The following is a 13659-nucleotide window of genomic DNA, read 5'->3' on the forward strand; positions in this document are numbered from 1 at the left end:
TCTGGGAGAGCTTTGTAGAGATTGAATTCACAAATAAAGTCAACTTAACCCTTGTTAAAAAAAAAAAAGGAAAAGAATGAAATATTGCCATTTGCAATGATGTGGATGAAGCTAGAGTGTATTATGCTAAATGAAATCAGTTAGAGAAAGAAAAATACCATATAGTTTCATTCACATGTGAAATTTAAGAAACAAAACAAACAATCTTATGGTAAGTGGGTGGAACAGAATAGCGGGAAACAAACCACAAGACACTCATAATGAATAAACTGAGAAGAAACTGAGGGTTGATGGAGGGAGGTGGGTGGGAGATGGGCTAGATGGGTGATGGGTATACTAAGAAGCGCACTCGTGTGATGAGCACTGGGTATTGTATGTAAGTGATAAATCACTGAATTCTACTTCTGAAACCAATACTGCACTATATGTTATCTAAAATTTAAATTAAAAAAAGAAAGGAAATAAATCCCTAAAGCAAAGACAGCAATTATGACCTAAAGACTGCAAAACATTACACAGCCCTCCACCAATACCACATCACATACACAAATAACACTGGATGTGTTGTTTCCTAAAGTCAGAAGACAGGCCAGTAAACACAGGCCAAGAAGCATATTTGGATGGTTCAATTTGAAGAAATTCTAAGAAATTTTCCTCCAAAAGGTCATCCCCATATTTGCTCTCCAAACACTCTATTAAACTTTACTTTGGATCAAAGATCAGTCTTCATATTAAATGATGACATAAATGTGAAAACATCACAGTGCTAGTCACATAGTAAACGTTAGTTGCTCAAAATGCATGGGAACTGCCAAAATAGTTTTGAATTAATCTAAAATTTTAACTTAACAACTTCATTTATAATTTTAATAATAATTTTCAAAATCAGGAATAACTGCATTGAAAATTACTACACTAAAGTTCTTTAATCATGTCTGTCATCAATGCAGACACAAAGAGATATGTATATAAATAATGTTATTAAGAATTAAGACCATAATCTACAAAGTGATTAAAATGGTCCTAAGTAGGCACTCAAATACATATTTGTACACCAGCTTCCACAGCAGCATTATTCCCAATGTCCAAAAGGAGGAGACACTGCAAATGTCCACTGACAGATAAAGACTGGATTAACAAATTGTGGTATGTACTTATAATGAAAAATTATTCAGCCTTAAGAGAGAAAGAGATGCTGATCGATACTATGACACAAATAAGTCTTAAAGACATGATACAAAGTGAAATGAGCCAGACACAAAAAGACAGATATTGTATATTTCTACTGAAATGAGGTATCTAGAATAGCCAAATTTTTCATGAAGTAGAGTAGTGGTTCCCAAGGGCTGCAGGCAAAGGGTAAATGGCAGCTATTATATAATCAGTACAGAGTTCCTGTTTGTGATGATGCAAATGTTCTAGAGTGATGGTTGCACAACAGTGTGAAAGTACTTCAAGTCACTAAGCTGTTCCCTCAAAATATTTAGTGATCAATTTTATGCTGTGTATATTTTACCACAATAAAAATCTATGAAGAAATTTTCACAGAGAAAAACTTATACTAAAATCTGAATAACAAAGCTTGATCACCTTAAAAATTTTATAATTTCTCAGAATTTTATTCCTCAAAGATTCTACTTAAAATTGAATATTTTTTAAAATCAAAGCCCAAAAAAGCTTCGTATTGAGCAATCCAGAGTTTAGAGTCCTAAAGCCACCCAACACTATTGTTCACCTGCCACATGAACTTGAGCAATTCATTTCAGTTCCCTGGGCTGCTGATGTCTTCTCTGCAAACAGAGAAGAGTTGGTAAGATTTCTTTGTTCATTTTAGCTGACAACACTGGATTCAATGATTCTGTTAAGAACATCCAACATCATTATACACAAACTCATGGGCAGTCATTGATTTTTCAAGAAAACAAAATCATCTCAATTATAGATTCTGATCTTAGCTGCATGAATAAGGGACTTCCTGAGAAACCTTTCTTAAATTCCAGTTATCATAAAAGCAAAAGGTAATCTCTGACACAAAAAAAGAAAAGTGATCCTTTCCTATTAGAAATCTTATATATGTCAGAACACTTCTGTTCACATGTTATCAAGCTATGTTATGAAGTGCCAGGTACTAAAATAACCTGTAATAACATGTTGGTTGGGATGAAGGTAAGAGAGGAAAATATGAGACTACAGAGTGTGGCATGCTGGCAGACAGAGCCAGCAAGTTTTACAACACTTTACATAAGCGCGCACACACACACACACACACACTCACTGACATGCACACTTTTCGTTCTTTGGGCACAATTAGATTTTAAAAACACTTTTCTCAGCCCATTTATGCAAAAGCATTGTTGCTTTACTCTACTTTGTATAGAGTAGAAGGAATCAAGAATTAGTGGGAAAGGATACCTGGTATTAACGAATTCCCTCTCTGCTGAAGCATGGTGACATTATGACCATGATCTTGAAGAATCTGAGACACCCGGTCCAGCAGTAGATGATGGCTCCCACCTAGGAACAAGGCACAACGGCATCTTTGTAATCATGAGAATAGAGTGTCTGAAGTGGATGGGGTGATAGAGCCAGGACATAAGAGATAGGGAACAGAAAGCTGATGGTGAGTAGAGGAAGATCAGCTTCATCAGTCAGGCTGTCCATCTCCATCAGGGTGAGAAAGCTCCAGTCACTCCTCAGAGCCTACTGGCCCAAAGCCTTATCTTGGCAAACCTCCACCTGACTCTTTGGTGTTACTCTGGTCACAAAAATGACCAAACATCAGTGTGATGAGACTCTCTCTGCTGAGGCCTTAAGGAGTTCCTCATTTCTACGTGCATGCTGATTTTTGCCAGACACATGGTGCCCTAAATAACTCTACGAATGGAAAGGTTGGCGTAGTGCTATATATGAGTGTGAAGGGCTCCTAGCGGAAAATTAATCAGAGCATTTCTGGAATCTTTCTCTCTGGAAATTTATGCTAATGTGAGAGCCAAAACATGGGAACTGTAACATCAGTCCAAGAAAGAGCCACTGGAGCTGAGGAGAGAGAGACACCACTTAGAGCCAAAATTCTTGAGATTCAAATATATTTGGCAGGAGTCTTCTCAGTTGGGGCCTGCATTTTGCTGAACCTCAAATTAAGGCATTCAGAAAGGCTGTGGGCCCCTGGAGTGGAACTGCAGGATACTGTATGCATGAGACTCTGGGACCCCACCCATCCTAGGAAAATCCTGGGATCCTAAGGAAAAGACGTAGGATCCTCTGGGAGGTACACATTCTATCACATCAAGTTCTATCTAAAACCATATGCTATCAGGGGCCATGCTTCTGGCATCTATGAGTCTCAGCAATAGTGAAAGCCAGACCACGAGGGAAGGAATAGGATTTGCCCAAGTTGGGAAGCGGGGGTGGTTTGGAAGAGGAAGGTGCCATGATGACTGGGTCAGCACACACGATGTAGAACTACAGTAATAGTGTGCATCTAGTTTGTTATACTTAGCTTTTTATAGCTATGGTTGTGTTGCCCTGAGGTAACACGGGTTACATAAAACATGAACCCTACCCCATCAGACTGCATGCTCGGACTCACCTTTAACCCATGCAAGAAATGGATTCAGCAGAGAGGCTTCCTGCCCCTGCACAGGCAGCCATTTCTGAGGGTCTTGGTGAGCCCAGTGCATTCTGGGGCAGAGGCGGGGCTTCAGCGCCCCCACACCACACCTGACGCCCCCCCTCCACCACGACCACACACACACACACACACAAAGTCCAGAGGACACATACTGATAAGAAAGGAGGGAGCGCTTTTGTGTCACTGCTACTAACAATCAGGAAGGAAAAAAAAAATTCAAATGCAGTTACAGGGTTTCTTAAAGAGTGATTTTTAAAACATCCCCACTGAAAAGTGCATGCGACTGGACGCTGCGAAAAGGCTGATCTTGCGATAAGAGGGCCTGAGTAAATTCTTGCTGTGTGCTTTTAAGGAGGTCTGGTGTGCTCTGGCAAAAGGTGCCTGACCCTTAAGTTTCTTGTTCAGGAAAACACTGTGGGGGGCTAAATGAGATGACTTAGCGTTCCTTCCAGCTCTCAGATCCCCCAATTCCCAGTGGTCTATACAGTTAAGTGACTTAAAAGAGCCCACTGTGAGTGGAAATACAATGTTGGGCAAGCTCCAGCCTAGGATGACCCTTTATCCTGATATAATTTTCCTTTTCATCTTCTATTCCCTTTGGTGCAAAAGTAAAGGAGATAAAACTGAGGCCACAAAATGCCAAATTAACAGTTCCCCGAGTCCTTCAAATACTTCCAGCCCCACAGGTGAAAGGAGTGGGCCTTAGAAAGACCTGAAAGTCCAGGGTCCAGTCCCCAACCCTGGCCAGTTCCCTAGGTTTCCTCTGGATGAAAACACCCTCCTAATTGTTACTGAAATGCTTTCCCTTCTTCACCCTGGCTCCCAAGCAGCTTCAGAAAATCAGTGCTGCTGTCCCCATGAGCTCATAAATGCTCCCAGTCTCTATCGACAACTGCTGTGCATCCCCCAGAAGCTTAGAGTGAGCCTCTGAATGTCCTACCCGCCCTTGGGAAGAGGCTGCCTGGGGTCTCCAGCACAGGGAGGGATCGCAAACTTCTGGCCCCATCTCTGTGCCTTGGAGAGCTAGTCTGAATAGGAAGAGAGGAAAGGGTATTCTACTTTCTCCAGAAGCATCTTCTTCACCCCTACACGAGGCAGGGGCTCCTCATACCCCAACATCCCCCTCCCACCCCTCCCTCTCACAGCCTGGGACCCAAGCGTGGTCTGGAAAACCACAGAGTGACCCTCTGACCCAGGGCTGTGTGCCTGAGCCTTCCTGCGGGTGCCTGGGACAAGCCTGTGTCTGATTCTCCAGTCAAGCACTCACCCACTAAGGACAGAGTTAGGATCTTGGCGGCCTCTGAGAGCAGGAACCCAGGCAGAAGGAAGCTGGCTAGCAGCAGCGCCCGCTGCCCTGCCATGCTCACTCCTGTACCGGTTGATGAGCCCAGTCTTGTACCCAGAGCCTGCGCCCCGTGCCCCACACAGTAACCTGTGTGCCCTGGGGACACACGCTGCACTGGCAGCCAAGGAGATTCACTGGCAGGCAGCTTGGGAAGGGGTGAGAGACGGATCCTGCCTGTCTTCTCTTTCCGTCTGTGATTTCTTTCTGCTCCTCCTCCCAACCCCTACCCCGGGTGTTTGCTCCACTGGCTAATTTGTCCTCACCCTCCCTAACCTCAGGCATCTGGCAATGGGAAGGAGGGGTTAGTGAGCTCCTCTTAACCCCTCTCCTTCCACGGAATCACTACACTACAGAGAACATACTCTGAAGCAGGAATGGTTGGTACCTCAGGAAGTCACTGAGGTCACCTTCAGGTGACTCAGACCCATCTCCGTTTTAGAGACTCTTCCACAATTTTTCTCACCTCCTAGCTGCACTACTGGCCTCAACTGTCATCCCCATGTTCCATTTCCCCAGGTAGCTCCTTACAATCTCTGTGAGTCTTCCAATCTCAGGAGACACTGCTCCCACGGAGGAACTTGTGTCTACTCTCTAGAAGCCAATGCCCAAGACAAGCCCACCTACCATTCCTGGACTGTATTCAGAGGACCTCTTAAGATGGTCATTTATTTATGAAGAGGTGCTAGAGTCCAAGTCTTTACCTGGAGGTTTAAACCTGACAGCTGAGACTGTAATTCCAAATGAGCATCATCACACTAGGGATGCTTCCACAGTCTCTTTAGGCACAAACTGAGGACATCTTGTCATTCTGCCTCTTTGTCCTGGGAAGTTCAGGGCATGCAAGCCCCAGAGGCGTTTTTGCATTTTCTGTCCTGAAAACAAGACTGGCTCTTGTAAAGGATTTTGGTGCAGCTTCCCTTACAGCCTTGTGTAGTCAGGTGACAGAATTCTGGGCAAGGAGGACAAAGTCTCTTTTCCAGGGGGAGGGGTACGATAATTCTGGAAGACTGGGTTTCCTGATCAAAGACGTATGTGTAGTTTCCTGAGCTATGACAAGAGTTAACAGGAAAGGCCAACAGAAAAATGAGAGAATTTGTAAAGTTCTTGATTTTGGTGTGATAGCAGGTGACTGAAGCAGGAGTGAGGGAAACAGGCTAAGAAGATACTGGACATGGAGGCTGGAATGGTTCAGGCTCATGCTCCTCAAACAAGGGCATGACAAAGGAGGTGGCTTCAAGGATTAAAATATGAGGTCACTGGTCCAAATTACCCTGGGACTAAAGTCATACAAGAGCCCTTGCTGACTGTCAAATAAAGAAGGTCATAAGGGCTGGATAAGGAATTCCAATTTTAGGAAGAAGCCAATGATCAGGAATCTACAACAAAATTAACAAGTTGATATGATGTGGAGAAAGGGAGTTGCCTGAATTCGTTGGAAGCCCATAAAGAATTGTAACACCCTGTGTCCCCCCACCCCCAGCAATATGCCATACTCCAAGGCTACACTTGGCTTCAGGCCTTCTTCAGCTCTGGCCCCACACAGCTTCCTGGCCACCATACTCACCAGCTTCCCACCATACTCACCAGCTTCCCACCATACACAACAGCTTCCCACAAAGCCACATAGTGCCCAGGGTGACCATCAACAGGAACAAGATGTTCAGAAAGTACTCATGTTTTGCTGTTGGATAGTGTGGGCTTGAGGTGTGCTACACCCCCTACCTGGAGGATGTGGTAAATCCAGCCCATCAGCCCCTGGTGGGGGCTGGGGGCTCCAGGCGCAGCAGTGTCTGAAGATGTTGGCGGCCACCGCTGCTGATCTGTACATGTTTGCTGAGACAGACGGTGGTGGCAACATTAGATGGCAGGTTCTCAGTAGCTTAGGCTGAACAGAGAAGCCTGGTGTTCAGGTAACTACAACCTGACCTGAAGTTTATCAGTGGGATGCCTTAAGTGGTTTAATTTCATAAAAATTCCTGTGTGCACAGAATCCAATTTAATGCTGAAAGGTAAAGTTGCCCTTAAGTCAGTCTCTACTTTCATGGAGTTTATGATCTACTCGACCCAAAGATACCTATGTGGTTGCTAGGTGTGCTCATTGCTAACGAAGCACCACTCTTTATAATCCTTTCAGTGGACAGAACTAGGAAATATTTGGTGATAAATGTAGACATCAAGATCCCATATTTATTTCTCTGCTTATAGATGTTGTTGTTATGTCTACTACTTATAAAAATTATGAATTCATTCTGATATCTCAATTAAATACATCACAGGGGTTGCTCTAATCTTCTTCATTTCCCTATTTTTAATAGCATTTTCCTGACGTAGGAAACAACAATACATTTACTCATTTTCTCAGTCCTATCATACCTAGAAAGTGAGGTTACATACACTACCCCCACAACTGTGAAAAACCTACCCAGTAGACAAGTTTTGTTTGCAGTTCTGTCTTTATATTGAAATACATAAATGACCCTTGAACAGGTGGGTTTGAACTGCTCAGGTCCACTTATATGTGGATTTTTTTTCAATAAATTCAGTACAGTACTGTAAATATATTTTAACTTCCTTATGATTTTCTAATAACATTTTCCTTTCAGTTTTGCTCACTCACCATTGGATTCCACACATACTCTGGAGGGAAAGAACAAAAAATAGTGGTTGCCTCACAGTCAGACTTATAGACTCAAACATTTAGTCTGTATAAATGCAGTTTGGGTGTTGTTGAAAATGCAAATTACCAGGATTCAAACCTGGAGCTTCTCATCCAGTAGGTCTTGGGTGGGGCTTAGAATCTCTATTTTTAATAAGCATCTCAAGTGAACCTGATAAAGACAGGCTAAGAACCACATTTTGAGGAAGACTAATGCAGACTGTGACTCACTTAATCCTGAAGCACCAGTGTGGAAGGTTAACGGCTCACTGCAGCTATATATATGTATACTGGGGCTGGGTTGCGAAAGGCTCTGACAAGGCAGCATAAATAACTGATGAGATACCCATAGTAGAGCACCAATTGTTTCCATGCTCCCAGTGCCCATATATCACCTATTTCTCTGAAAAATGAAATATTTCATTGTCAAATACATGAAATGAGCAAATTATTTGGAAAAAAACACAAGTTATCAGGGCACCTCGGTGACTCAGCCAGTTTAGTGTCTGACTTCAGCTCAGGTCATGATCTTCTGGTTCGTGAGTTCGAGCCCCACATAGGGCTCTGTGCTGACGACTCCAAGCTTGTCACCTGCTTCATATTCTGTGTTTCCCTCTCTCTGCCCCTCCCCTGTTCACACTCTGTGTGTGCATCTCTCTCAAAAAGAAACATTAAAAAAATTAAAAGAAATACACAACTTATCAAAACTGACACTAGAAGAATTAGAAATTTTAAGTAACTTCAAATAGCTAATTTATTGTGAAATGAGATGGAGTCTACTAAGAAAACAGCCTCATAGAGTGAGTGCGAACTGGGGTAGATAAAAACGGGCTGGGAAACGGAGGCATAGAGGGGAGGGAGCCCCTTCTGCAGAGACAAAGGGAAGAGAAACAGTGGCTGGGGAAGTGTAAAACGTTACCTGGACAAGAGAAAAACCTCGGCCTGGGACAGAGAGGGATCCTATCCTATTCCCCATGCCAGAGACAGAAGAACTTCCCTCTGGGTCAGGTGATACCCCAGGACCTAGTCAAGGAACCGAACCCCTGCCCTGAATTGTTAGGCTTAAAGGATTACATTTCCAGCAGCATCATTAATGCACAAAGAGTGAGAGCTTGGAAAGCGGCTGGGTGTGGAGCTGGAGCGCCTTGGCCCACCTTGGCTGCACCCATGGCACAGTGAGAACAGATCCAAAGGAGTGATATGGGACACCTGGTTCAAGCAGAAGGGACTGGGGCATTGCCATTTTTCTCCCCACAAGCATCAAGGCGGGGCCTCAGGGACCGGCCCACGGGACCCACAGTGGAGGCAGGACTCTCCTCTACCAAACATTGCCCATCTGCTTAGGGAGCTGCTGGGAGCCTGTAGATGCTACAGAAACAGACAGCACCTCCCCCAAGACAAGTGCTGCTGCACTGCTGTGATTAACTACAGATCAATTCTTGCTATTCAATATATTCTCCCTTTTCTCATTCTTATCTCTCCCCTCCTCTGGGCTAGTTATTCTTGTTATAGGTTTGTTTAAACAGACATGTTTAATCCACCCTCCTGATACATGTTCTACACCTTCTTCTTTACCTTCCTTTCCCTCTCTCTCTGCATTAATCAGACTATATAGTTTCTCTGGGTAACATTATCTTCATTTCTTACTCCTTACCTCCTGCCATATTCTCCTTTTTCTCTCTCTGGATTAAGCCTTTTAGTCTCTCTGATTGGTCAATGTTTATTTTCACTTTCTCCCCACCCTGTCATTTCTCTCTTTGTATATGTTCTTCCATCAGCACTGCATCTACCCTGCTTTTTATTTGTAGCTGGGATTTCTTGTTTAATACTTTTAGACTGTCCTTTGTTTTTTCTTTTCGGTTCTTTTCAAATTATTATTACTTTTGTCAGCTTGTTTGTTTGATTTCTTTGTGCGTTTGCATGTTTTTGTTCCTGTTTGTTTGCCTGTTTCCCTTTCCAGGGCTACTTCAAGGAACAAGCCAAAGTACGTATGGTGGAGAGTCCCAAATACCACTACCAATAGGGAAATAAAATAACCAGAGTTACAACAAGAGAGACCAAGGGACACCATTAAGAGAAAACTTCCTGAATGGATAGGCCTTTGACAGTGTATGAGCCTCCTTTAATATAGCAGTACTCATTGGTGCAGAGTACATAACAAGCCTTTAAAACTTACGAGAGACAGAAAGCTAGCCAAAATGACAAAATGGAAGAACTCTCCTCAAAAGAAATTCCAGGAAGAAATGACAGCTAAAGAATAGATCAAAACAGATACAAGCAACATAATTGACCAAGAATTTAGAACAATAGTCATAAAATTAATCGCTGGGCTTGAAGAAGACATAGAAGACACTAGAGACGCTATTGCTACAAAGACTATGGACCTTAAAAATAGTTATGATGGATTAAAAAATGCTATAAATGAGGTGCATAATAAAATGGAGGCATCCAATGCATGAATTGAAGAGGCAGAGAGGAGAAAGGATGATTTGAAGATTGAATTATAGAAAAAGAGGAAGCTGAGAAAAAGATAAATTCATCCAGGAGCACAAAAGGAGAATTAGAGAACTGATTGATGCAATCAAATGGAACAATATCTGTATCATAGGAATTCCAAAAGAAGATAGAAGGGGCTGAAGGGGTACTTGAACAAATTATAGCCGAGAACTTCCACAATCTGGGGAAGGAAACAGACATTGAAACCCAAGAGGCACAGAAAACTCCCCCCAGACGTAATTTGAATTGATCTTCTGCACGACATATCATAGTGAAACTGGCAAAATATAAGGGCAAAGAGAGAATTTTGAAAGCAGCTAGGGATAAAATGTCCCTAACATACAAAGGGAGACCTTTCAGAGTGGTTGCAGACCTATCTACTGAAACTTGGCAGGCCAGAAAGGAATGGCAGGAAATCTTCAATGTGATGAAAAGGAAAAATATGCAGTCAAGAATCCTTATCTAGCAACCCTGTCATTCAGAATAGAAGAACACACAAAGGTTTTCCCAAATAAACAAAAATTGAAGGAATTCATCAGCACTAAACCAGTCCTACAAGAGATCCTAAGGGGGACTCTATGAGGGAATTGTTGCAAGGAACACAGTATAAGCATGAATCCTACAGAGTACACAATGACTCTAAACCCATAGTTTTTAATAATAACACTGAATGTAAATGGATAAATGCTTCAATCAAATGATACAAGGTATCAGAATGGATAAAAAACCAAAAACCATCTATTTGCTGTCTACAAGAGACTCATTTTAGACCTGAGACACCTTCAGATTGAAAGTGAGGGGATGGAGAAATATCTATTATGCTACTGGAAGTCAAAAGAAAGCTGGAGTAACCATACTTACATTGGAAAAACTGGACTTTAAAGTTTAGGCAGTAACAAGAGCTGAAGGAGGGCATTATATAATAATTACAGGGTCTACCTATTAGGAAGAGCTAACAATTATTAATGTCTATGCACCAAATTTGAGAGCACCCAAATACATAAAACATAAACAATCACAAACATAAACAAATTTATTGATAAGAATGTGCTAGTTGCAGGAGACTTTAATACTAATCCACTTGCTGGGGCTCCTGGGTGGCTCATTCGGTTAAGAGTCAGACTTTGGCTCAGGTCATGATCTCATGATTCGTGGGTTCGAGCTCTGCGCAGGCTCTGTGCTGACAGCTAGCTCAGAGCCTGGAGCCTACTTCAGATTCTGTGTCTCCCTCTCTCTCTGACCCTCCCCTGCTCACACTGTCTCCCTCTCTCTCTCAGAAATAAATAAAATATTAAAAAAAATACTACTCCACTTACAGCAATGGATAGATCACCGAGACAGAAAATCACTAAAGAAACAATGGACCTGAAAGACGTATTGGACCAGATGGATTTGACAGATATATTTAGAACTCTACATCTTGAGGCTATGGAATACACTTTCTTCTCAAGTGCACATGGTACATTCTCCAAGATAGACCACATTCTGGGTCACAAAGCAGCCCTCAATAAATAAAAGAATTTATATAATACCCTGCACGCTTTCAGATCACAGTGATATAACCTTGAAATCAATCACAGGAAAAAGTCTGGAAAACCTCCAAAAGCATGGAGGTTAAAGAACACCCTACTAAAGAATGAATGGGTCAACCAGGCAATTAGAGAAGAAATTAAAAAATATATGGAAACAAAGGAAAATGAAAATACAACAATCCAAACTCTTTGGGATGTGGCAAAGGCAGTCCTAACAATAAAATACAATGCAAACCAGACCTATTTCAAGACACTAGAAAAAGTGCAAATACAAAATCTTACAGTGCACCTAAAGGAACTAGAAGCACAGCAGCAAGAACACCCCAAGCCCAGCAAAAGAAGAGAAATAATAAAGATCCGGGCAAAATAAACAATACAGAACCCCCCCCCCCCCCCCAAAAAAAAAAAAAAACAAAAAACAGTTGAACAGATCAGTGAAATGAAGAGTCGTTTTTTTGAAAAAATAAACAAAATTGATAAACCTCTATGCCGGAGGCTGAGCCGGCTCCGACAGGTCCAGGGGTCCCTGAAGGATGGACGGTGTCGGCGAGAGAGAGAGTGAGAGAGCACCGAGATTCTTTCTGATCACCAGGCAGGCATCTCTGTCCTGTCGGTTTTGGTGTCTTTATTTTACGGTTCAACAATAACATGACATCAGAAGACAGAATTTTTACAGGGGCTAATTATTTGTAATAAGATGCTTTGATCAGCAGAACGTGTACAGAAACAGGCTTTATAAAAGTATTCTTGCAGAACCTCCCCATATTCTTGACCTCATTCCCCCAGATTAAGGTACTAACAAACTTACCTTATTTTGCATGGGTAGGCCTCTAGACAATTTTTAATCACAAGAGGAAGAATGTATATTAGGCTTGTTTCTAAATTGCTTGAGCGAGACTTTTCCTTGATGCTGAATGTGCAAGCACCATGGGGGCCATAAATATGTCAGTCTTTGCACCTGGGTTTATGTTTTAGCTACTCTTATCTATCCTCATCCCAGCTGCCAGAATAAGGGAGGGTGTTTGTGGAATGTAGGCCTTGAGGAAGGGACTGCTATGCTTCACCAATTAGCAAAGATATATGTAGTAACTTATGTTCTGCCCTTATCTGTACCTTAATTTTAATTAGGCTCTCTGTCTCGGGGCCAGGCTCAATTTTAACTCTTGTGTTCTTAACCCCCTTTATTGTCTAAGTCTTGGATCTGCAAGGCCCATAGGAAGAGCCTTTTGACAATTATCCACAGAGCTTTCATCTAAAATCTCTCTTGCAAAGGCAGGAATATGCTTTTCCTTATGAGGTATCTGTATTCAGAATATAGGTCTGATATGGAATATTGTGAGGCCTGGTCAATACCAGCAGGCTTATATCCAACATGAGCCAGTAGTAGCAGAAGGAGATACCAGTTTTCATTTCTCATGGCAGGAGCTGCAAACACTGCCATTTCCTTGCTGTGACTGCCATCCAGAGAGGCTGGTGCGGCTCCCGGCACCTCTAGCCAGGCTTCTCAAAAAGAAAAAAGAAAGGACCCAAATAGACAAAATCACGAATGAAAAAGGATTTATTACAACCAATCCCTCAGAAATACAAGCAATTATCAGGGAATACTATGAAAAATTATATGCCAACAAACTGGACAACCTAGAGGAAATGGACAAATTCCTAAACACACACTCACTACCAAAACTCAAACAGGAAGAAAAGAAAATCTGAAAAGACCCATAACTAGTGAAGAAATTGAAGCAGTTGTCAAAAATCTCCTAACAAATAAGAGCCCTGGGCCAGATGGCTTCCCTGTCCCCAGGGAAGTTAAACCTACCAAACATTTAAATCAGAGTTAATACCCATTCCTGTCAAGCTGTTCCAAAAAATAAAAATGGAAGGAAAACTTCTGGACTCATTCCACAAAGCCAGCATCACTTTGATTTCCAAACCAGACTGAGCGCCCCCTCCCCAAAAAAAGAGAACTACAGGCCAATATCCCTGATGAATATGGTTTCAA

The 13659-nt window shown here is 42.3% G+C and overlaps 1 protein-coding gene across 2 annotated transcripts in view; it reads right to left on the minus strand.

The window, feature by feature from the left end:
* Positions 1–5394, minus strand: part of LOC120244156 (UDP-glucuronosyltransferase 3A1-like) — a 33416-nt gene extending 28022 nt beyond the window's left edge. Inside the window, exons 1-2 of one of the 2 annotated variants that reach the window (XM_039250523.1) lie at positions 5087–5394; positions 2413–2514 (exon numbers count right to left, since the gene is read on the minus strand). In XM_039250523.1, coding sequence (XP_039106454.1) covers positions 2413–2514; positions 5087–5258 — 274 coding nt within the window. In that variant the 5' untranslated portion in view covers positions 5259–5394. Of the gene's footprint in view, positions 1–2412; positions 2515–4898; positions 4996–5086 lie in introns of those variants that run through there. The other variant, XM_039250524.1, reaches the window with a different exon arrangement.
* Positions 5395–13659: the final 8265 nt, after the last annotated feature.

The sequence above is a fragment of the Hyaena hyaena genome, unplaced genomic scaffold (assembly GCF_003009895.1).
Source record: "Hyaena hyaena isolate Hyena2069 unplaced genomic scaffold, ASM300989v1 scaffold_372, whole genome shotgun sequence".
Classification (NCBI taxonomy): domain Eukaryota; kingdom Metazoa; phylum Chordata; class Mammalia; order Carnivora; family Hyaenidae; genus Hyaena; species Hyaena hyaena.